General features: G+C 35.0%; 1 protein-coding gene across 2 annotated transcripts in view; it reads left to right on the top strand.

Annotated features, from left to right (window-relative positions):
* Positions 1 to 19,223, top strand: part of CFAP299 (cilia and flagella associated protein 299) — a 560,242-nt gene extending 541,019 nt beyond the window's left edge. The window contains exons 6-8 of one of the 2 annotated variants that reach the window (XM_088020519.1): positions 116 to 183; positions 2,658 to 2,787; positions 19,128 to 19,223. In XM_088020519.1, coding sequence (XP_087876645.1) covers positions 116 to 183; positions 2,658 to 2,787; positions 19,128 to 19,223 — 294 coding nt within the window. The remainder of the gene's footprint in view (positions 1 to 115; positions 184 to 2,657; positions 2,788 to 19,127) is intronic. The other variant, XM_028124230.2, reaches the window with a different exon arrangement.
* Positions 19,224 to 22,603: the final 3,380 nt, after the last annotated feature.

Below are 22,603 nucleotides of genomic sequence, written 5' to 3'. Positions count from 1 at the left end.
AGCCAAGGAACTCAAGGCCTCAATAAGGTAAAACAGTAGTGTAGATGAACTAACAAAGAATACTAATAGACAATAAAAATTCAATAAAAGTTAGATGTTTCATGGGGATTTCAAGTTCAACATGTCCAAAACTGAACATCCCTCTTCCCCCACCTCCTTCCTTCTTTTGTATTTTATGTTCTGGTAAATAATTCTGTCCACTTAAGAATCCACACCAGAAATCTGAGAATAATCCTAGGATCTCATCTTGTTGACATCCCCCTCATAACATCAAATCCACTTTTTAGTATCTTTCAAATCCAGTTCCTCATTTTCATCTACAAGTACACATTAGGATCACCTGGGCTCTGCATGTATAAAATTTGATCATTTTGTACCTATTTCATGGGGTTCATGATAGGATTAAATGAGATAATATATTCATTAGGTTCAGTACAGTACCCAGCACATGATAATTATTGTCAGTTGTCCTTATTAAATACTAATAATTACCAGCTCTTAGAATTGACATGTGAAATGAAACCTGTTTCCCATCCTTGCCTAGAACAAAAGTATTGATAAACAATCTAAATTGTTCATCAAAAGGGGGCACCATGGTGGCTCAGTCATTGAGCGTCTGCCTTCGGCTCAGGTCATGGTCCCACGGTCCTGGGATCGAGCCCCACATCGGGCTCCCTGTTCGGCAGGAAGCCTGCTTCTCCCTCTCCCACTCCCCTGCTTGTGTTCCCTCTCTCTCTATGTCTCTATCTGTCAAATAAATAAATAAAATCTTTAAAAATTAAAAAAAATAAATTGTTCATCTAAAGTACCACATGCTATACAAATTTACATTTTTATGTAAAGAGTGTGTATGTATATATATATATATATATATATATATATATTTTCCCCCCTGCCTGGACTTTAATAAAGCTTTTTAATTTGAGATGAGTAACAAGATAAGAATGTGTGATATAAATCATGCCTCTCTAAGCACAGCTATGCTATGACTCAAGCATTTTACTGGGATTATCTGTATCTATATATCTCATAAATAATTATTTAGAGAGACATATAAATAATTATGGTTAGAATCACACCCATTGTCCCTCATTCCAACTTAGCAATCTTTTAACTGAACAACCAGTAAGATGGAGGTCAAATTATCATTCTTTTATGGATTAAAGTGAATTTGAGAAAAAGCTTGGGTACACAGTCAGATTGGCTCCTAATACCTTCGCTACTGAATTGAATTTATCACCAGTGCTATAGACTGCTACCTTACCATCACCCTATTGGGGGCTGAGCCTGCCATGATAAACTCCACTTTTGAAGGCTAGCTAAAGTAAGGACCTAGAAAGCCATGAAATGCTCAGCTCCTTTCCTCTATTCACCAAATAGTCATTCCTGCTCTCTTGGGGAGGACATACTCAACAAACAAAGGTGGTTAGAAAACCACTTTTCCTAACTCTGTGCCTCAGAAAGGGCAGATATTCCTATGTCTTGGCCATAGAACAAATAGTAGGGGAAGAGAGAAAATAGCTCTCATTAATATGTCCCCAGTGATATAAATATATGATTGATGTAGTGAGCTTTTTCTAAGTGTTGAAAAATTTGAGGGTAAACATTACATTTTCAGGTAATAGCATAAAAATTGATGCCTCAGAAAACACTATAATTCAAAGTGAGTTTAATCAATGAAATCTACTCTTTAAAAATGAATAAGGGGAATAAAAAAGTACAAAACAACCCAGAAATAGGATATTAGACATATTAGAAACACGTTAATACTTGAACATATTAACATGATATTAGAAATGTGCTAATAAGAATAAGATATGTGAAATTAATATATTGAGAATTCTTACAACTCATATTATGGTATTATATCAATTTTTGACAAGTAGGTATAAAGCCAGACATGGAAAAATAAGAAGTTTCCACAGATCAACCGAAAAAAAAAAAAAAAAGATAAAATGCAGGCAATGTTGAACAGTAGGAAGAACACACTTGTGCCTTGAAACGCACAGATCTGGGTTGAAATATTAGTCCTATGACATATTAGTTGCAGGGCCTTATCCATGTCATTTGACCTCCCTAGCCTACTTGCCTGGTCTGTGAAATGAGAACTTCATATGGGTGTAGTGCTAGAAAACATCACATCATGCCTGGCCTATGGTAACCTCTCACACTCACATAGTTTCCTCACTCCCTGGGAAACATATTATTGAAAAATAAAGCCTGAAAGAAATGAATTAAATTGTTTTGAATGAAAAGAGGTGACTTAGCCTGCCTTTCCTTCTAGTAAACAGTCTCTTAATACCCTGAATACTCTTAAGACCCTGAAGAATCTGAGCTAGAAGAAATAGCTTCAAATTGCATCAATTTTCTTCTTGAGTTCCTGGGGAATATAATACTGGACTAGGCCCTAGTTCATAAAGTGTCCAAACCAGGAAATTATGCAAAATCGTCATAAATATGTATTTAAATAATTTGAGAAAAACCCAGTCTAATCTCTTCTGCAAGAATTTTAATCACACATGTGTCTTACATGGTTATACAGACTATGATCCAATTCATTTATCTTGAAACTGAACTGCTCCAAATATTTTCTGAAATATATTTGTCAATTCATTTTATCATACATATTAATTTCTAATAAATATTTATTTTGCTAGCTTTTACAACTGGGACAGTCATACTGCTGTTTGGAATTCAACTCCCAATTATCAAGTGATTGCTGATAATCCAGAAGGCTTACTTTTCAAATACAAAAGAGACAGAAAAATTCTCAATGTAGATCCAAAGGTAAGACTGTTTTTACATTTATATATCACACCTAATTTTATTGTATTTCTTCCATTATTAAAAAATCTGTTAAATATTTGACACTCTTCAGTATTTAAATCTAGAAATAAAAGACTGTGTTGAAACATTTTCTTAAAGAAAAACAACTCCAAACTTAATCAATTATCAGAAATCAATAGGGAAGGGGCGCCTGGGTGGCTCCGTCGTTAAGCGTCTGCCTTCGGCTCAGGTCATGGTCCCAGGGTCCTAGGATTGAGCCCCACATCAGGCTCCCTGCTCCGCGGAAAGCCTGCTTCTCCCTCTCCCACTCCCCCTGCTTGTGTTCCCTCTCTCATTGTGTCTCTCTCTGTCAAATAAATAAAATCTTAAAAAAAAATAAAAAAGAAATCAATAAGAAAGAGTTTGTGGGGAATTTAAATAGAACTTACAAGTGAGACTGCTTCTCCAAGCCTACCAGCAAATTAGATCAGGGAGCCAGTGAGCAATGCATTTGTGTGCTCTGATCCTGGGGATGTCTGGTACTTTTTGCTCTTAAGGGGAAGATAAATCATTTACAGAAGAGAGACTCTCACCTCACAAATGTTCCCAGAATTCTAACATCCCTTTTTATATGTGACTAACACTGAAAATAATATTACCCTTAGTGTATTTCTAAGTGTTAATTTAGAAAATACATTTTATTTAAATATTTTAAAGACATGTCCCATGATATTTTGAATTTGTTCAAGGACAAATATTTACCTCTTACATATTTTCAATGACTGTGTTTGCATCATGACTTTTAATCATGACTTGTATGTTTAAGGGTAAAGGTTAAAACTTTACTTAAAGTAATATGTGCTTGAGTTGCTTAGGCATTTTTTTTTTAACTCTTGGAAAACATGTTACTCATATCACAACAACAGTCTAAAATCCAAGTCAAGAAAAGTATTCCTTCACAGTGAAAGAAATAGGAATTTTATGATATGTCTGGGATAGAGACAAGGATGGACCAAAGGAAAATGGGAGTCTGGTTATAAAAACTTTTCCAAAACTTTTTAGAAATTTAAAAAAATAAAATAAAATGATTTTGTTTCATATCCTCTTAGTATAATTTCTTGCTCATAAAAATTGCTCAAAACTACGTGCTCAAAGAATGAATAAATGAAATTCTGTGGTAAGAAATGGATTGTTGTCTGCAATCAGATACAACTCCAACACAATGACTTAACAGAATAGAAGCTTCTTTCTTTCCCATGTATGAGGCTCAATTGTCAGTCCAAAATTAGGATGGCAGCTCCACAGTCATCTAAGCCAAAATGGCCCTCATCCTCTTGGACCAAAACAGATCTGTAGCCCAAACAACCACATTTCAAACAGAATTCATGGACGGAGTTCAAATGGTGCAAAGGACACCCCTGCCCCAGTGCCTTTTAAGGAAGTTTCCCAAAAACTACCACACAAAGGTTCACTTATATTCCATGGCAAGAGCTTAGTCACATGGCCATATCCATCTACATGGAAGGCTGGGAAATATAATCTTTGTTCAGGTGGTCATACACCTCACTGAAATCAGAAGTTCTGGAAAAGGGAGAAAGAAATTTGGGTAGACAACTAGCAGTTTCTGACACAACATTATCTCCTTCAAAAGAACACTACTCTTGGGGCACCTGGCTGGCTCAGTAGGAGGAGCATACAACTCTTGATCTTGGGATTGTGAGTTCAAGCCCCATGTGGGGTTGTAGAGATTACTTAAATAAACAAACTAAGAAAAAAAGTACCCTACTTTTTTATTGGTCTCAGGTTTCTCATTAGTAAAATGAAGGACTGAACATGAAAATCATTTGGTCCATAATTATTATGAACTGATAAATATCAGCACACCTTTTCTCTAGTGGTGACTCTTTCCTCACAAATGTGTGTCAAAATTGAGGCAAAGTACAGGAAACTTAATTATATTCATAGAGACTTTTAGAAGGCTAAAGATATAAAATAATTAATGGCTTCATTAAGAGGTGTGAAATAAATTTTTGAATCAGTTTTGAACGATACCACACTTAAACTACTGTAGGGCTCTGTTTTAACTAATGGCATATACATACTTCAAGAACGTATGTCATGAATTACAGCTTTTAATAGTCTTTGTGGAATCATTATTGAATACAAACTGTTCCTTGAACATGGTTTAAATAACTACTAAACCACTCACTTCCTGAATAATTAATCATGAGACTTCAAAGATTTAATTTTCAATACATGAAATATAACATTTTCTTCTCTGGGGGAGGAAGTTTTTTCTTTTTTAGATTTTATTTATTTATTTGAGTAAGAGAGAGAGAGAGAGAGAAGGAGCAGGGGGAGGGGCAGAGGGAGAAGCAGACTCCCCACTGAGCAGGGAGCCCGATGCGGAACTCGATCCCAGGACCCTGGGATCATGACCTGAGCCGAAGTCAGACGCTTAATGAATGGAGTTACCCAGGTGTCCCTAGGGGATGAGAAGGGTTTTGATTATAATTTCATTTACAATTCAAAAGATTCATGATGATTCTGAAGGAAAGGTATTTCCAAATCCTGGAGAAAGAATAAGCATCTAGTTAATTACTGATGAGAGGAAAATCAGTAAAAGAATTAATTATAAAAGAATCATTGGGTAGGACACTTGATATTACTTAGATACTTATATTTATTTAATTTTTCTTTTAATTTTATCTTTTTGAAGATAAAAACTTATAGCTGACCTACTGGAAAAGAATGCTGGTTTCAGCATCAATAAACAAAATTCTATGCCTTACTTTACAATTAACTGGCTGCGTGGCCTGGTGAAATTCACCTAATTTCTCAGAGTTTTCACATTCACAAATCGAAGATGTGAGTGTTGTTGCTGTTTCCTGATCTCTAGGATCCCTCTACAGCCCCAGTTCTCAGAGATTCTGACTCAACTGCTCCCAGGTGTACATATTTTCACAAGCAGCCAGTGTGATTCTACTACACATTATCTGTGAACCACAATTGGTGAAAATCTTCTCCCTACAAAGACAAGAATCTCAAGAGATCTGGCACTCTGTTTTCAAACCATAAGTGTTCTCAAACATTTGACCTCAGACAAAATATAACACATATATTTAATTTTTATGGGCTAGATATGAAATTAGCATGTACATCTACATAATAACTTACCTTCTTCTAAGAGCCATGATCCTTTCATATTTCATGCACCCGTACAGCATCTCTTACAGACCTACAGAAGAATAAAAAAAATAAGCTGTCAGGTTTTTAAAATTACAAATGCACAATGATAAGAATTACTTAATGTTTTTATTACTTTTATTTGAAATTCTTCCTTAAATGAACACCATAACTTATAACACCGTAATGTACTCTCAAATACTGTAAGAACAGTACAACTCAACTCTCCTTTTCCTTTCCTTCACATAATCTCTTTGAAGTATTTCACACTGGGGTGCCCAGTTGGCTCAGTCGGTTGGGCATCTGCTTTGGGCTCATGTCATGATCAGATCCTGGAATCCAGCCCTGCCAGGCTCCCTGCTCAATGGGGAGCCTGCTTCTCCCTCTCCCCTGCTCCCCATCCCACTCATGCACTTTCTCTCTCTCAAATAAATGAGTAAAATCTTTAAAATATATATATATATATATATTACACTTAAAATTTTAAAAGGTCAAGATAAACGAAAGGTGGAAACTGTGATAAACAGGATGTCTTTCCTTTGTACAACACAGATGTAGACTCATTAACTCTGAAAAGTGGTTCGCATGAAACATAGTTGTTTGTGAATGGTAACAGTGGAAAAAAGAAAATTGTGCAGATCTTAGAATGAGTAATATGAGTTCATTGGCTGAGAAATTCCAAATGCAATAAGAGTTTGGTTGCATTGAAAACAGGACCACTGGCTTTAACTTCCCTGCAGCTGTATAACATCTGGAACAAATAAAGCTAGTTTCTATTTTTGAGTGAAGAATGCTTGTCTGAATGATTCACACCCACCAAAATGTTTCCAGTGTATTATCTTTAGAAGGATTGAGTGGAAGCACTTTGCACTCACTCCCTACATTATCTGGACAAATGAAAAAGTAGGTATTTTTCTTTTGCTTTTAAGAAGCATTAACCATGGGAGAGTTTCCTTGAGTCTTAGAATAATATGGGTGGTCTAAAACCTTCATGTTCTACTAACTGGAGAGACAGATTGTATAGAACAGTTAAAAATAGGAAAAATCTTCTTTAATGGCACCAGCTTTTCTCCCCTCCCTTCTTCCATTCACTAAATGCGAGAGCCCATCACCTGGAAAAATGCCTGGTTAATAGACACTTAATAAGTATTCGTGAAATAAATGATTAAATGAACGATTCCTTCCAAACACACAAAAATAATACTACACTAATTAAAAGTTGAGAAGCCGATTATATCACTGATACTTGGTATAGCAATGATAGCCAGAATGGGAATAGCCACCTCATTCTATACTGATCCGAATAAGTCAGAAAATAATTACAAGAATTTAATCAGTGAAAACAGTTAGTGTAGCCATAATTTTAGGTTTTTAAAGGTTATGCAGAAATCTTAATTTTGGTATGTGCTTTCAAGTCTTGTAGAAGCCCAGAAATATATAATTTAAACCATCTGAAATTAAGACTGCTGAATTAGAACATGTTTTTGAGGGGCACCTGGGTGGCACAGTCAGTTGAACATCTGACTCTTGGTTTCAGCTCAGATCGTGGTCTCTGAGTCCTGGTCTCCAGGTTGTGGGATTGAGACCTGCATGGGGCTCCATGCTCAGCATGGAGTCTGCTTGAGATTCTCTCCCTCTGCACTTCCCACTCATGCTCTCTCACTCTAAAATAAATAAATAAATCTTTTAAAAAATGTTTTTTATTTATGAGTAAATTGACTCAAACATGTTTAATGACTTACTCAAAGTCACATGGTTCATTCTTAGTAGAGTCTAGCAATGGAGCTTAAATGTAACTATTATGAGACACCGTAGGGGATCTAAAGGTGAGCAAGAGTTCAACCTTTGCCCTTTATTAAGGTTATAATACTTATAGGGAGATAGGCATGTAAAAAATATAACTGCGGTATAAAATAAAAAGTGATATGTTGCAAAAAAGAGAAATGCTTTGGAAATTCAGTGGAAGAAGAGATGATTTTTGATTTGGGGTAGAAGCCAGTGGAGAGGGAATGGTGAGAGGATAGCATTGGGGATAGATAGGTGATAATAGAGGAGGTAATCTTTTAACTGGACTTGAAGAATGATTAGAAGTTGCACTCATAGAGATGGAAGCTTTAGAATATATGATGCCCATCTTCATCTCCAAAGATTCTAATTTAATTAGTCCCGGTGGAAGGCCTGAGGAACTGTACTTTTCAGAAGCTCCCAGATGATTCTAATGTGCAACCAGGGTTGAGATCAAAGTGTAGGAAGGAGAGTAATAGCAGAGAAATTCTGAGAGAAAATTGAACTCCAAGTGTGGAAGCCAAATCTAGTAAGTTTTTTTGCTGTTCTGCATAGTTCAATGAGAATCTGTACCATTTGTGTCATGACTTAGAATTTCTGAGTACTAAACTGATTAAGCCATTTTGAAATGAGGTGAAGTTAATGTTCTGTTGGCTAACTTTCAATGGTGTGCAAAAGAAAATCAGTATGAAAAATGTGAAATTCCATAAGACAGTCTCCTTTTTGTTACTTTGTCTAATAAAACCCGCTTGAATATAGTCATTTGATAAATGGCTGATAATTAACAAGCAAGCAAACAAACAAACAAACAAAAAACATGTTAAAAGATGTTAAAGATACATGGTTTCTATTAAATGTAGGAAATTGGTGAAACAAAAGACACTATAATAGAATAAACCTTTCTGGATCCATCCTGAGTGTCACAGAACTTGGAAGGCATGTATAATGCAGTGCATTGACTTAGCAGAATGTATTTATTTTCTCTTTATACATCAATACTCCTGACTGTACAACAGGACACCCCCAATCTAGACTTGTCCTTTTGAAAATCACAGTTGTTGAAACAGAAAAATGTGTTACTTTGAAATGAAAACTGTTATCATAAGAGCTCTTCATCAGTGTCCAACCCACAGTGGCTTGATTAGGAGTGATTTCAGTCAACTCAGTAAAGCATCTTCCCTTCCTCTCTCCTCACACTGGCCAAACAGAGCCCTAGACTCCACCCCCAAGTGATTCAAGCTGAATTGGTCTGTGGTGAGGCCCAGGAGTCTGTATTTTTAAAAGTTTCCCCAGGTGATCCTAAAGATTAGCTGGATTCGATATCTATTGTTTTGTTATTAGTGAATTAGTAATACTTTATAAGCTGTTGGTTTCACCTTACAGATTATGTATGTCCATAAAGTAATCAAACTTCGCTCCTCTAAAACAAGTTTTAATTCAACAGTTTTAATTGTAAGTAGTCTAAATTACACATTCCGAAGACTATACAGACTAGAAAGTATAGACTGTATACCAAAGACTTCTGGATAACCTCCATAGTAATAAGACTGACCACACTAGATGCTTCCAGGGGTAAATTGCCGCTTTTTTTCCTCACTTATTTGGATCATTACAGAGTTGGGTGGTGGTATCCTTTCTTGCTATCATGGTCTCATCAAAAATCACTTTGTCAGGTAGGTTTGTCCAGAAACTCAAATGAAACAATATATGCTATGGAAACTCATAAAGCAAAAACTGAAACATGGGGCAGGAACCTTTTCTGGTCACTTTACCATTGTATCTCCAGTGCTAGCATATGATAGATGCTCAGTAAACATCTGTGGAATGAATAAATTGAATATTAAATATTTGCTAAAGAAATGAATAGTAGGGTCAAAAATAATCCTGGAAACTTTTGAGGTTAACTTTAAAATATTTTAGAATCTTAGGCACTATAAACATATGTAGAGCTAATGCTATTTTTAGCTGAAAATTAACAGAGTAATTGACTGTGGTGCTTTTCCCTCCTTGGTAGGTGAATTAAACCTGGGGGTTCTTTGCTGAAATTTGGAGTGATGACCTTGGGTATCAGGGTAATGGTGATATGTTAGGTCCATGGATGAATGAGAAAAAATTTTTTTTAAGATTTTATTTATTTATTTGTCAGAGAGGGAGAGAGAGAGAGAGAGACAGAGCACAGCAGGGGGAGCAGCAGGCAGAGGGAGAAGCAGGCTCCCTCTGAGCAAGGAGCCCGATGTGGGACTCCATCCCAGGATATTTAACCGACTGAGCCACCCAGGTGTCCCAAGAAAAATATTTTTATTATTTTTTAAAATAAATATAGAGTCATCATTGTATATTATGCAGATACAAAGAAAGACAAATTCTACTTTCTTTTTCTATGAGCAAAAGAATAGGTGAACAACATTGAAAATTAAAAATAATTTCTACCAATAAAAACATAATTTTTGGTTCTAGTGATTTTTGATTCTAGTGATTCTAGTGGTATTTTATCATATCTCCTCTCTGTTTTGTTCCTCCCAAGAAACCCCCACCCAAGTATTTGATACTATTAGTAGGAAAGGTGTTAATTGCCTCCTTAATGCTGCCTCCCAGTTCACTGACTACATTAAAATCCGAGAGAACCTGTCACAGGATTGAAATTGCTCCTCTCAAAATGGAGGCCCATACCATTTCTACATCCTTTCTGCAGATGATTCAAATTTAATCTGTTGAAGCTCTGCCCTTCTAGTGAAGTTTCTCAATTTTACAATCTGCCTTTTTACAGAGTTCAGGTGTATTTCCTACTGGATATTTAAGGAAAAACAAACAAACAGCCCACACTGAATAGAATACATTTAAGCAAAGATATGGTTTCTTCAAAGTCTCCAACAGTGTTCCCCAAACCCCACAAACTTGAATTAATGAACCACAGGACACTGAATTACCTACACCACTCTTCTGGCTCCTAGATTTTCCTCGGAGGCCTCTTGTAAATGTTCCTTTTTAACTGTGGCACGGGCACACTTATTAAGTAAAGTTGAGGCCTTGCCAACTTTCTGGTTTCGCTGCCCAAATTACTGACTGTTTGGTTGATTATAGCCCTAAAACACCCACATACTAAGAAGCTTTTAAACATTTTCTCCCCTGGGCAATCACCTGGTATACCTGAACTGAAAGTTTACCACATATAAATTAAGTATTTACTCAACAAACTGCTGCTAAAATCAATGGCCTTAAGGAGTATCTTAAAAATTACATAACAGAGCTTGACTTTTATGAATTAAAACTCCTAAAACTTAAATGCTGTGCCCTCCTTTTGACCTGAAAAACTGATTTTGATTTTATATACAGTATTACAGAACAACCCCTAGAGATAAGCACATTGCTGTTAAGTGTCCAATGTATGAACTCATAGCTAAAGTGTAGCACAAGAAATGTGAGCTGGAGGAAAGAAAAAATTAAATATAAAAATTTGCATTATTATTTGTATATCAGTGCTTAGTGCTAAGAAAATTTGCATTATTATTTGTATATCAGTGCTTAGTGCTAAATGATAACCCTTCACCATCCAAGTTGAATACATGCAGTGAAAAAAAAGTAAATATCCCAATAAAACATACATGACCAAAAAATGCTGCTTTAAGCTTCTAACTAGAAGGGCAGCATAATCAAACATTATACCAAAGGTATAATAGGACCAACATGGAAATGAAAAAGGAGAAATTTGAGGAAGAGAGTTTTCACCTCAATTCATGCTCACCTTTTTGCAAAATTTATTGTCACTGCCAGGGCGAGGAGTATCAGAAAGAATGGAAGGTTAGGTTCCTTCCATTCTGAATGACATGCATGAATAAAAACAAAAGAATTGTTTCCTCCATGATTTCAAAGACCTGATAGCTAATGACAAAAAAACAGATACCAGAAAACCCACGAATCAGGCATGGAGTCATTGCAGTTGCAAAACCACAGTTAAGGGATTATTTCTAATTCAAAGGGAGCATGATTTCTTCTGGTCTCAACAGTTGAATGGGTAGTCAACTCCCATGGTTCCTTCTTAACCATTCACCACCCCAGCAGATGCTTACAATTTCTGAGGCACTGAAATCCCAAAGCAGACTGGGGGATGTTGACATTTATTGGAACATGGAACATGATAGCATGAACAGTGATCAAGGCCATTGGCAAGAGTGGAAAATATTATGTCGACAGCTTCTCAATTGTTATTGCTGGCTGGGATATCTCAGTATAAAACATAATCAAACAAATGGCAGCCTCAACTTGGTACCCCCAGAAAACTACTTCACAAGCACATGAGGCCGCTCCAGAGGATAGGTTCTTAATCTTTTGGGAAATACAACTTATTTTAAAAATTTCATGGATTTGTTCCCCCAAAAATGCACATATGGCCATATACACAAAGTAATATAATAATAGTTTAGGATATTGAAAGACCTGCATAGGTTTCTTAATGAATTCCACTTGAAAACGAAGACCTAAGGACTCTCCAGAATACTTGGGAGCAGTTGAAGGGGCTGGTGAACAATGGAACAAGTAGGAAAGTGTCAGGAATAGCTACCAGGACTTAGGCCAGAGCTTAGAGCTGTTTAAAAGGGGCAGTAGGTAAAATGAGCTGGACCTAAATAGATCCTATCAGCTTTGTGATTAGGGCAAACTGCTTAATTTCAATGAGCACTTTTCTACCTCTATTTTCTCATCTGTAAAATCTGTAAAAACAACCATTTCACAAAATGTTGTTGTGGAGATTAAATAAGAAAATGTGTTTAATGTGGCACTGAATAGGTGGTCAAAAAATGAATATTGCTTCCTTGTGGTGTATCAACTTAGGAACAATGAAAGTCCTAAAAGAATAATTTTTCCTTGCAATAGTTAAATACTGGAAATAATCTATGTGCCCATGACTGGGCAATGGTTAAATAAATTATGATACATTGACATATGAAATAGAATGCAACAGTCTTAAAAAAAAAAGGGTAAAGCTATATCTAGTGAAGTTGATGTACTAGTATGAATAGTGGTCAAGATACGTTATTAAGTGAAAAAAGCAAGCTGTAAAACAATGTAAATAATATTCTATCCTAGGAAGTAGTCATAATTTACATAGGAATTTCCTATTTATGGAAATTGGTTTTTGTGTTTTTCTCCAGGTTTAAATAACCAAGTTTCTGATTTTGTCTTTAAGATGGATTCTTTTTTTTTTTTTTTAAGACTTTATGTATTTATTTGAGAGAGAGGAAGCCAGAGACAGCATGAGCAGAGGGGGAGGGGGAAAAGGGAAAGGGAGAAGCAGATTCCCCACTGAGCAGGGAGCCCAACATGGGGCTAGATCCCAGAACCCTGGGATCATGACCTGAGCCAAAGGCAGACGCTTAACCGACTGAGCCACCCAGGTGTCCCAAAGATGGATTCTTAAAATGGAGAATGCTTAGTCAAAAGATATATCATAAAGCTTTATAGAGATACTGTCAAATCACTTTGTAGTTAGTATCAATTTACTGAACTATTTAAGGCTGACCATTCACCATGCCTTATTTATTTTGCATACTTTTTAAACTTTGTTAATTTTATAGTTCAGACTTATTTGGAGTCATTTTCATTTTCATTGTTATTATTATTAGGGATAAACATTTCTTCCACATGTATGTTAGTATATTGTATTTCTTCTTCTGTAATTGTTATTGTCTTCTACACGTATTTCTTCTTCTGTAATTGTTATTGTCCTCTACACACTTTTGTATAGAGTTTTAGTGGGGTTTTTTTAAATTAAATTTTAAGTATTCTATATATAAAAGGTAGAAAATCTTTGTCTATCATACTTTTTAGTGACACACTATAATTTAGATATCTATTTTTTAACCTAATTTTTTTTAAGATTTTATTTATTTATTTGACACAGAGAGAGCTAGAGAGAGAGAGAGCAAGCACAAGCAGGGAGAACAGCAGGCAGGGGAGAATGCTCCCTGCTGAGCAAGGAGCAAGGAGCCAGACATGGGGCTTGATCCCAGGACCCTGGGATCATGACCTGAGCCAAAGGCAGTCGCTTAACTGACTGAGCCACCCAGGCGCCCCTAACCTAATGTTTTTTGACATTAAACTTTTATATAGTTCAAACTATTAATTTCCCTGGCTGATTTCTTCTGTTTCCATGTTTAAAAAGATTTCCATACTAAAACTGGACAAATATCGACCTATATTTCCTTCTACATTAGTTTATGGTTTTCTTTCTATATTTAAATCTATAATTTTTCTAGGATTTTGTGGAGTAAGGTTAGAGTCTTTTTACTTTGTTCCATCAATTATCATTTTTCAATAATGTATACCTGTTGATCTTACCCCAATAACTTGACTTACTTATATTTTATGTTTGGCTTGGAGTCCCATCTCTCCTAATAACTAGTAATGACTTCAGGCATTTGTTGTTGTTGTATATGTAAGATTATTTTTAGAAATCTTATTATCTATTGTTAAGGAATAATTTTTAAAAGAAGGTAGAATCATGATTTTCATACAGACATAAAATGAACGTGTCAAAGATTTTTAAGTCATTAATTAATAAGGGACCAGTAAAATGTTACAATCGGTTTGAAGAATTCAAAGGGCAGAGATCTATAAAGGGAATAGGAAATTCTGAAATGAAGGGGCACCTTGGTGTCTCAGTCGGTTAAGTGTCCAACTCTTGATTGAAGCTCAGGTCATGATCTCCAGGTCATGAGATCAAGCCCTGTGTTGGGCTCCAAGGTGGGTGTGGAGCCTGCTTAAGATTCTCTCTCTCCTTCTCCCTCTGCCCCTCCCCAAATGCAAGTGTGCTTGTGTGCACATGCTCTCTTTCTCTCTCTCTAAAAAAAGAAATAATAATAAGAAGAAATTCTGAAATGAATTTACAAATACACGCAAAACTAGTCTGTCAAAATCAATGCAAAAATCAGTTGCATTCTATGGAACACTATTCTGCATTTATACAGACATGAATTTTTTGCATTATAATGGGATTTCTACAACTTACAGAGCTGTAGTATCAGTTAAAGATGAGAAAACGTACATGAGTGAGTAGTCACGGTAGCCACTATTTGATTTTTGCCCATTTCAAAGTCTCTCACAATTATTTTCTGACAGTCTCCTTTCCTCTTCTTATCATAATAGATTCAAAGAGTGATCATTCTTATAAAATAAGGTTGGTCCCATTAGATTTGCCTAGTTGTTTACATAGATGCAGTGAAAGTGTTATTTTATCATAAAGGACACCTTAAGTTTTCTTTGTAAACTCTAAAACCATACAATTTTGAACAAATGCTAAATTTAAATTATGTCTGGAAGTTTTCATAAGGATTCTCAAATTGGATTTTTAAAATCCTTTATTATCTGGTGACCTGAGGCTAGGAAACGAAGCCCAAAAAAACGCTCTCCATCATATTTTACCTGAAAAACCCATAAATTTGGGTAAATTCCTCTTTTCTCAAGGTCCCCCAAATATACTAAAGTTACATATATTTAATATACAATATTCTTAGACTTTCTAAGCCAAGAAATAGGCCAAGGCTTTGTAGGCACTGCTTCCATAAATTAAGTCAAACTTAATCCATGAAGAGTGGCTGTTCCTACCTGATTTAAATGAGTATTGTTCTCGAATATGACATTCCAGGTAAGGCCTTGGTTTTTCAAGTTGTACAATTACACCCTGATTAAAAAAAAAAAATAACAGCTTCTTTTTGAACCAATGCAAATAACTAAATGACCATGGAAAGTAAGTGTAAAGTAGGTGTAAAGTTTCACTTAATTTTTTCTAGACTTAGAATCCAATTATGGGAAGGCAAAAATTAGAAAATAAAACTGTTAGAGATATTTGGACATTTGATTAAGATAGGATCAGGGTACTAGGGAAATAATACTGAGTTATATATTTAATTAAGCAATTAAAATAATAAAATATTTTAAATCAATATAGACTTTAACATGATTGTAAAGAAACTTATTTTTTTATAAGTGAGGAATCTTTGTTCTTTGCTTTCTTTTATTTCTTTCTTTTTCTTAATCAGGAATGTGATAAATTCAATATAAAGCACAGAAAAATATTCTTATAAGACATACATTATTTGCTACCTAGACAGATGACACAGAAGGTCAAAAAAAATATTTTATATGGTAGGCAAAGGAATGAACCAGTAAGTAAAGAAAGCTGGAAGCCCATCAAGATAAGGCAAATGTCACTAAAATTTTAGTACATTTCATCACTTCTTTTCAAACTCAAGTGCTATAAATCAAGGCAAGTAAAATTTACTTCCAAATTTGCCCTTTATTTTGCTTTTTCTGTCACAGCAATTCTCAGGGTATCCATGAGTTCAAAGTAATTTTTATATTAAGATGTTATTTCTCGTAACATTTTAATTCATGTTCATCGTTGCTCTAGTCAAATGAATCGGTAAGTATTTAAAAATTTCTCAGTTTCAACTTCTGATATGGCAAATATTGATGGTTATAACCCACATAAGTTTTTTGGAGTCCTCAATAAGTCTCAAGATTGTATAAGGGTTCTGAGAAGGAACAAAAAGAAAATAAAGGCCTGAAAAACACTACTTTATATATTTATATAAGGTTTATGTATATATAAAACCAGTACTATCAAGCCTCCACTATGAGACAAAACTACTTTCTCTTTGGAACACAAAAGCACATAGACAGTGGTTTTAGTCTGTCCTTACTACTTCATGTAATCTCAACCATTCATATTAATTTTTACTTTTAATCAAAGTAACTCCTATTTCAGTGAGAAAACTAGAGGTAGAAAATTAACAATTGCCTGTCTTCCAAAAGCATTTTAACAGAATAGCAAAGTTTATCTTGTACCTTTCTCCAGCCACACACATACCTTTTTAAAGAGACAAAATGAACCGGTGCATTAACATGACCCAAAGATAGGAATGTTTCATGGAATATAAGCAAAAGTATATAAATTTAAAATTATGCATTATAATTAGGCATTAAGTGGCCAATATTCTATCTTAGTCAGAAATTATCTAGATATCAAATGAATATTCATTATATAATTCAACCTAATAGCAGTCCTAAGGCTTTATGTTACCTAAAGACCTTAGGACTTATATTCAAGCTGACATATTAAAAATAAAACATAATTACTATTGAAATAAAGTTATCAGAATAATGATCTGATTTTGTTGAATACAAATTTATATTTTTCATTGTCTTAAATATTGTGTAGGAGTAATGTTAGCTTATTTGATCCGTATTCTTGAATAAATTTAAGAAAAGCAAACCCAAGTAGAATAAAATATGTGCTTGTATTATACCTAACACTGATAAATCACACTACAAGCCATTTTTATTAAAACAAGATGATTACACTAGTCTTTTTTTTAAATTTTGTTATGTTAATCACCATACATTACATCATTAGTTTTTGATATACTGTTCCATGATTCATTGTTTGCATATAACACCCAGTGCTCCATTCAATATATGCCTTCTTTAATACCCATCACCAGGCTAACCCACCTCCCCACCTTCTTCCTTTCTAGAACCCTCAGTTTGTTTCTCAGAGTCCATAGTCTCTCATGGTTCTTCTCCCCCTCCGATTCCCCCCCCTTCATTCTTCCCCTCCTGCTATCTTCTTTTTTCTTTTTTTTTTAACATATAATGTATTATTTGTTTCAGAGGTACAGGTCTGTGATTCAGCAGTCTTACACAATTCACAGTGCTCACCATAGCACCTACCCTCCCCAATGTCTATCACCCGGCCACCCCATCCCTCCCACCCCCCACCACTCCCGTAACCCTCAGTTTGTTTCCTGAGATTAAGAATTCCTCATATCACTGAGGTCATATGATACATGTCTTTCTTGGATTGACTTAGTTCGCTTAGCCTAATACCCTCTAGTTCCATCCACGTCATTGCAAATGGCAAGATTTTGGGGTTTTTTAGATGGGTGCATAATATTCCATTATATATATATATATATATATATATATATATATATATATATATCACATCTTCTTTATCCATTCATCTGTCGATGGACATCTTGGCTCTTTCCATAGTTTAACTATTGTGGACATTGTTCACAACACAGGTTCCTCAGCCATCAGGTGAATCCACGAGGCATCATAGTTTACTACAAGATAATTGTTTACAAAATAATTGTGTACAAGATAATTTTTCATAAAAGGATATAATTATGACTCTCATACAGATATGAAATGAATGTACCAACTATTTCATTTAATTCACTAATTATAGAGGGAACCAGTAAGATGGTACAAACAATTCAAAGGAGAATTCTAAAAGCAAAACATATATACGGAATAAGAAAAATTGAAATTAATTAATTTACAAATAGATGCAGAGTAGATCTCAATGCAGGGCAATAATTAATTGAATTCTACTGTGTACAATTAATTTGCATCTTTTTGACAAGAATATTTTGCATTATTATCAAGTTTTCCACAACTTAAAGAGTTGTAAAATAGCATAAAAACTGTGAAAGGCAGAAAAAACTTGGATGGGTGAGTCACTCAGGACACCCACTATTTCTGTTTACCCATTTCAGTCCTTACAGTTTTGCTGACTCTACTTAATAAAAGATAAAATAGATTATATTTTCTTGCTAGCAAGAAATTAATACCATGGGGACAAGGCAAGACCAAAGCTTTCCTCTAGTCCCACATCTAAATGTCTTATCATCTCTTCCTAAAAGAAGAAGAGAGAGCAAGTAACTTCATTCTTTTGTGCATCGAATAATATATTCCAACTGTAGATATTACCAGCTCTTTTAGAATCTCTCTCTTCTCGCTTATCAATACCACATTAGTGAATACTCATTCCCACGGGAGCTCCCCAGGAGCCTTGAAGTATGATAGATTATCCTGAATAAAAGTAAAAGGAGCAAATCTTTTTTCACAGATTATTATTTGAAGGGAGGAAAAAGCAGTTCAAATAGTTTTTAAACTGATGAGAAGCTTTTAATGAAACCCACCATGGACATCATCAATTCCAAACTCAAGTTCATTTTTTATTGGACAAACTTGAACTTATGATAGGATTCTTTTAGATTTATTAACCTGTGATCACACGTGTTTATGAAGTCCTCCCCTGAAAATTCTGCAGAGTTAGTGACCCAGGGGGTTTAGCATGAGCCTGGGACAGTTTGACCCATTACTGATATTTTCAGTAATGTCATAAACAAGCGCCTCAAAACTTCTGACTGGAATTATCACTACTCTTAAGAAAAAGAACCTGAGGGGAAACATTAAAATGTCTTCCTGGCCATGGCATTTTTTTGTTCTGTTTCTATAATATTGAAGCAAGAAGAAAATTCATTTGATGCCAATCATTTGCATGATGTACTGGACTGATTAATGATATGATTTATGTATTTTAGGTTTCCCCAGGCGACAACTCTACTAGAACCCCTATCCAGACAGAACTCTACTTTCAAGCTGTCATTTTTGACCACATTTCCAGAAGAAAGACTTAAGTACCAACATGTTACGTGGTCCCCTAATGACTTGCTAAATTTGAATGAATTCTATAACCCGGAGCAACTTAGAAAATAAATGAGTTTGTAGATGGAAGCCAGGTTAGAATAATAAAGTTGATAAAGAAATCAGAAAGAAAACCATAATCGTGACTGTCTTTGTGTGGTACTGATCTTAATCTGACTTGAGGTTTTTCTAAAATTTTCCCATTAAATGCTGAAGCTGATTGCAACAGTTCATGGGAGAGAATCTTCTCGCTACTTATTTTGAAGCTCAGATTTTCCAAAACAAAAATGTTCCACGTCTTACTATTGCCAAATATAAGGGACCGAAATCTATACCATGTGGCAGTGCTATCTACTAAATTTGTTGAATAGTGATAAGAAGTCTGAAATTGAAGAACAAGAGTAAGAAGATATAAATACAAGATTTTCAATAGCTCTATATGAGAAAATAAAATCTGAAATGTCCCATGAGATGATGTATAAAATGAAGTGTTTAATATGTTTAGGTGCCCGGACAATATGAATGCCATGACCATGAAGCTGAGAAAATGAAATCTAAGAGAAACCAAAAGATTTTAGAGAAGTGAGGACTTCATTAGGGAAGAACATGTTTTCCTCATGTGCCCCTGCAGGTGACTTTTGTGCAGAAAAGGTATTATTCAGGAGGTCACCTGTGATTTAAAAATTAATATTTGGTTCTTCCTCTTATTCCTATTCTCTTCTCTTCTCTTTCTAAGCAATCCAGTACTAAGGCATTTGGTTGGGGCCAAGCAAGGTGGAAGTCTGCTCAATGTGTGGGAGTGGGAAAGCCCAGAGCAGGACATCAGAGTTCCAGTGGGGTGAGAAGGGTGTATTCACAGGAGAGGTGATGGCCTGGCATGAGAGGGGAGATTCCACTCAAGATGAGTAGAGTGGTATTAAATTAGAATTGGATGTATTTGGTGTGATCTCACCATTTTCAATATGTACAACAAATACAGAATATATGTTAATGTTTTATGCATGCATCTGCCCTTGCTCTGTTCAATAAGAGGGCCTCAAAACAGCAACACCCAATATCAATGAGCTCACATCACACCCAGATCTTGGCTTCTCACCACCACTTTCTACCAAAAGGAAGCAGGCATCCTTGGGAAAATGACTGATTCCAAGGCTGAGACAGGGAAAATACATGAGTCTAGAACATCTTTTTGTGCCAGAAAGCAAAGAAGTTCTTGAAAAATGAAAGGGATTTATCAAAAGGACACTGAATCCACTTTGGAAAAGTTCCTACTGGTCAAACCTGAGACAGTTTGGGCATCAAAATAAATAATGAAAACCACAGGCAGACAGTAGGAAACCATGAGCCCATACTCAACTACATAAATGAATAAATGGAAAGTTTGCTGAGGAATGGGATATTTACATAGTATCTCCCAGAAAATATGTATTAGTTACAGAGGGAATAATGGAAAAAACTGGAAGATACCACTTTCAACAAGTGATCAAAGAGAATATGTTTAGTAATGAAGCAAACTGAATTTGTTCCCCACCAAATAATATGCAACAGAGTAACTCATCATCACTTTTGTAATAATCCTGCCAAAGTTGCATAACCTGAATATAATCAAGAGATAACTCAGAAAAAAACAAATCCATGCACATTATGCTAAATAACTGTCCTGAGATCTTCAAGGTGTCAAGATCTTGAAAATAGAAGACTGAAAAACTGTCTCAGCCTGAAGGAGACTAGAGAGACATGATAATCAAATGCAACACATGATTCTGAGTTATATCCTTATCCTATAAAGGGAATCTGGGAACATCTGGTGAAAATTGAGTCGTTTTTGAAGATTAGATGGTGGTAATGTAAAAATGTTTATGTCCTGATCTTGATGATTATGTTGTGGTTATATTAGAAAATGTCCTTGATTGTGGGAAATTACACTAAAGTGTTTGGGAGTCAAGGGGCATCATGTCAGCAAATTGTAAATATTTCAGTGGCAGGGGAGGTCTTTGTGCTGTACTTGCAATTTTTTTGTAATTCTGTGATTTTTCTGAAATAAAAAATATTTGATTTATTATATTTATAAATTCAAAACTCTATATTCTAAGTATTTGTATAAATTTTATTGTTCTAGATTTAATAAAATTTTTACTATCATTTTTATGAGTTTTTTTATAGTTTAATTAACTACATTTCTTTAAACATTTTAAATTTTGTGATCTTCATTACATTCGATTTTCTAATTATTTCAAAATTTTAACTAGCAAATAAGCCTTCATATACATTTAAATAACTCTTATAAATTTAAGAATTTAAATGTATAACTACAAAGACTCATGTTCTCTTAAAAGTTTCAGTATGGTTTATGAATTTATAAAATTTTAATTGACAATCATGTCTGAACTAATTATTCAACTATCACATTTTAAATTGGAAGAGTATATGGCAGTTTTTCATAAATGTTTTAACTATTTTAAATATTTTTAAGTGTAGGTATTTAAAATATTTAAAATACTGTATATATTTACAGATTATTCCTATAGTTAATCCCAAGGTTTAAGACACTAAAAAATCATTAGCTTCTGGTCTGAATTTATGGATAGTAAATACTGAATGGGGATTTGAGTTGGATTAAGGGATATATTCATTTGCTAGGGCCTCCATAACAAAATACCACAGACAGGGTGGCTGCAAAAACAGAAATTTATTTTCTGAAAGTTCTGGAGACTGGAACCAAGATCAAGGTGTCAGCAAGTCTGATTTTTTTTTGAGACCCCTCTCCTTACTTGCAGATGGCAGTCTTCTTGCTATTTCTTCAAGAGATCTTTCCTCTGTGCAGGTGTCTCTGGTGTCTTTCCAGGTATCAGAACTTCTTATGAGAACACCAGATTGGATTAGAGTCCACCCAGTGACCTCATTTTAACTTACTTAAGTCTTTAAAAGTCTCTGTCTCAAAGTACAGTCACATTCTGAGGGCCTGGGGGATAGGACCTCGACCATGAATTTTGGAGGGATACATAATTCAGCCCATACATGGGATATGGACTGCAAATATGCAAGATATTTTTTCGTGATTAGACCCGTTCCGCCAATGCTAAGCCAAGTCTAGACCTCCAAGGGTTCCAGTTTCATGCCTTTCAAACGTGTGCTGCCTTGCTGTCCGAGAGCTTTGGATTCACATGTCATATTACCTACTTTTGTAGTCTGATTGGGGTTTGCAGGATCCACCCAGGTCAATTGATATTCAGTGAATCTATATAAGATTTCATTCTACTTTTAAATTGTTTTTATATTCTTTCTACCAGCAGAGCCATGGCACCTATAAATATTTAAATGGTATCTCATTATATTGAGCATATTTCTCCTATCTTGCCTTGCTCTGTGGTCA

Source organism: Eumetopias jubatus, unplaced genomic scaffold (assembly GCF_037043125.1).
Source record: "Eumetopias jubatus isolate StellerSeaLion01/CBP00866 unplaced genomic scaffold, mEumJub1_p1.0 scaffold_2, whole genome shotgun sequence".
Taxonomy (NCBI): domain Eukaryota; kingdom Metazoa; phylum Chordata; class Mammalia; order Carnivora; family Otariidae; genus Eumetopias; species Eumetopias jubatus.
This window is presented reverse-complemented; position numbering and strand designations above follow the sequence as displayed.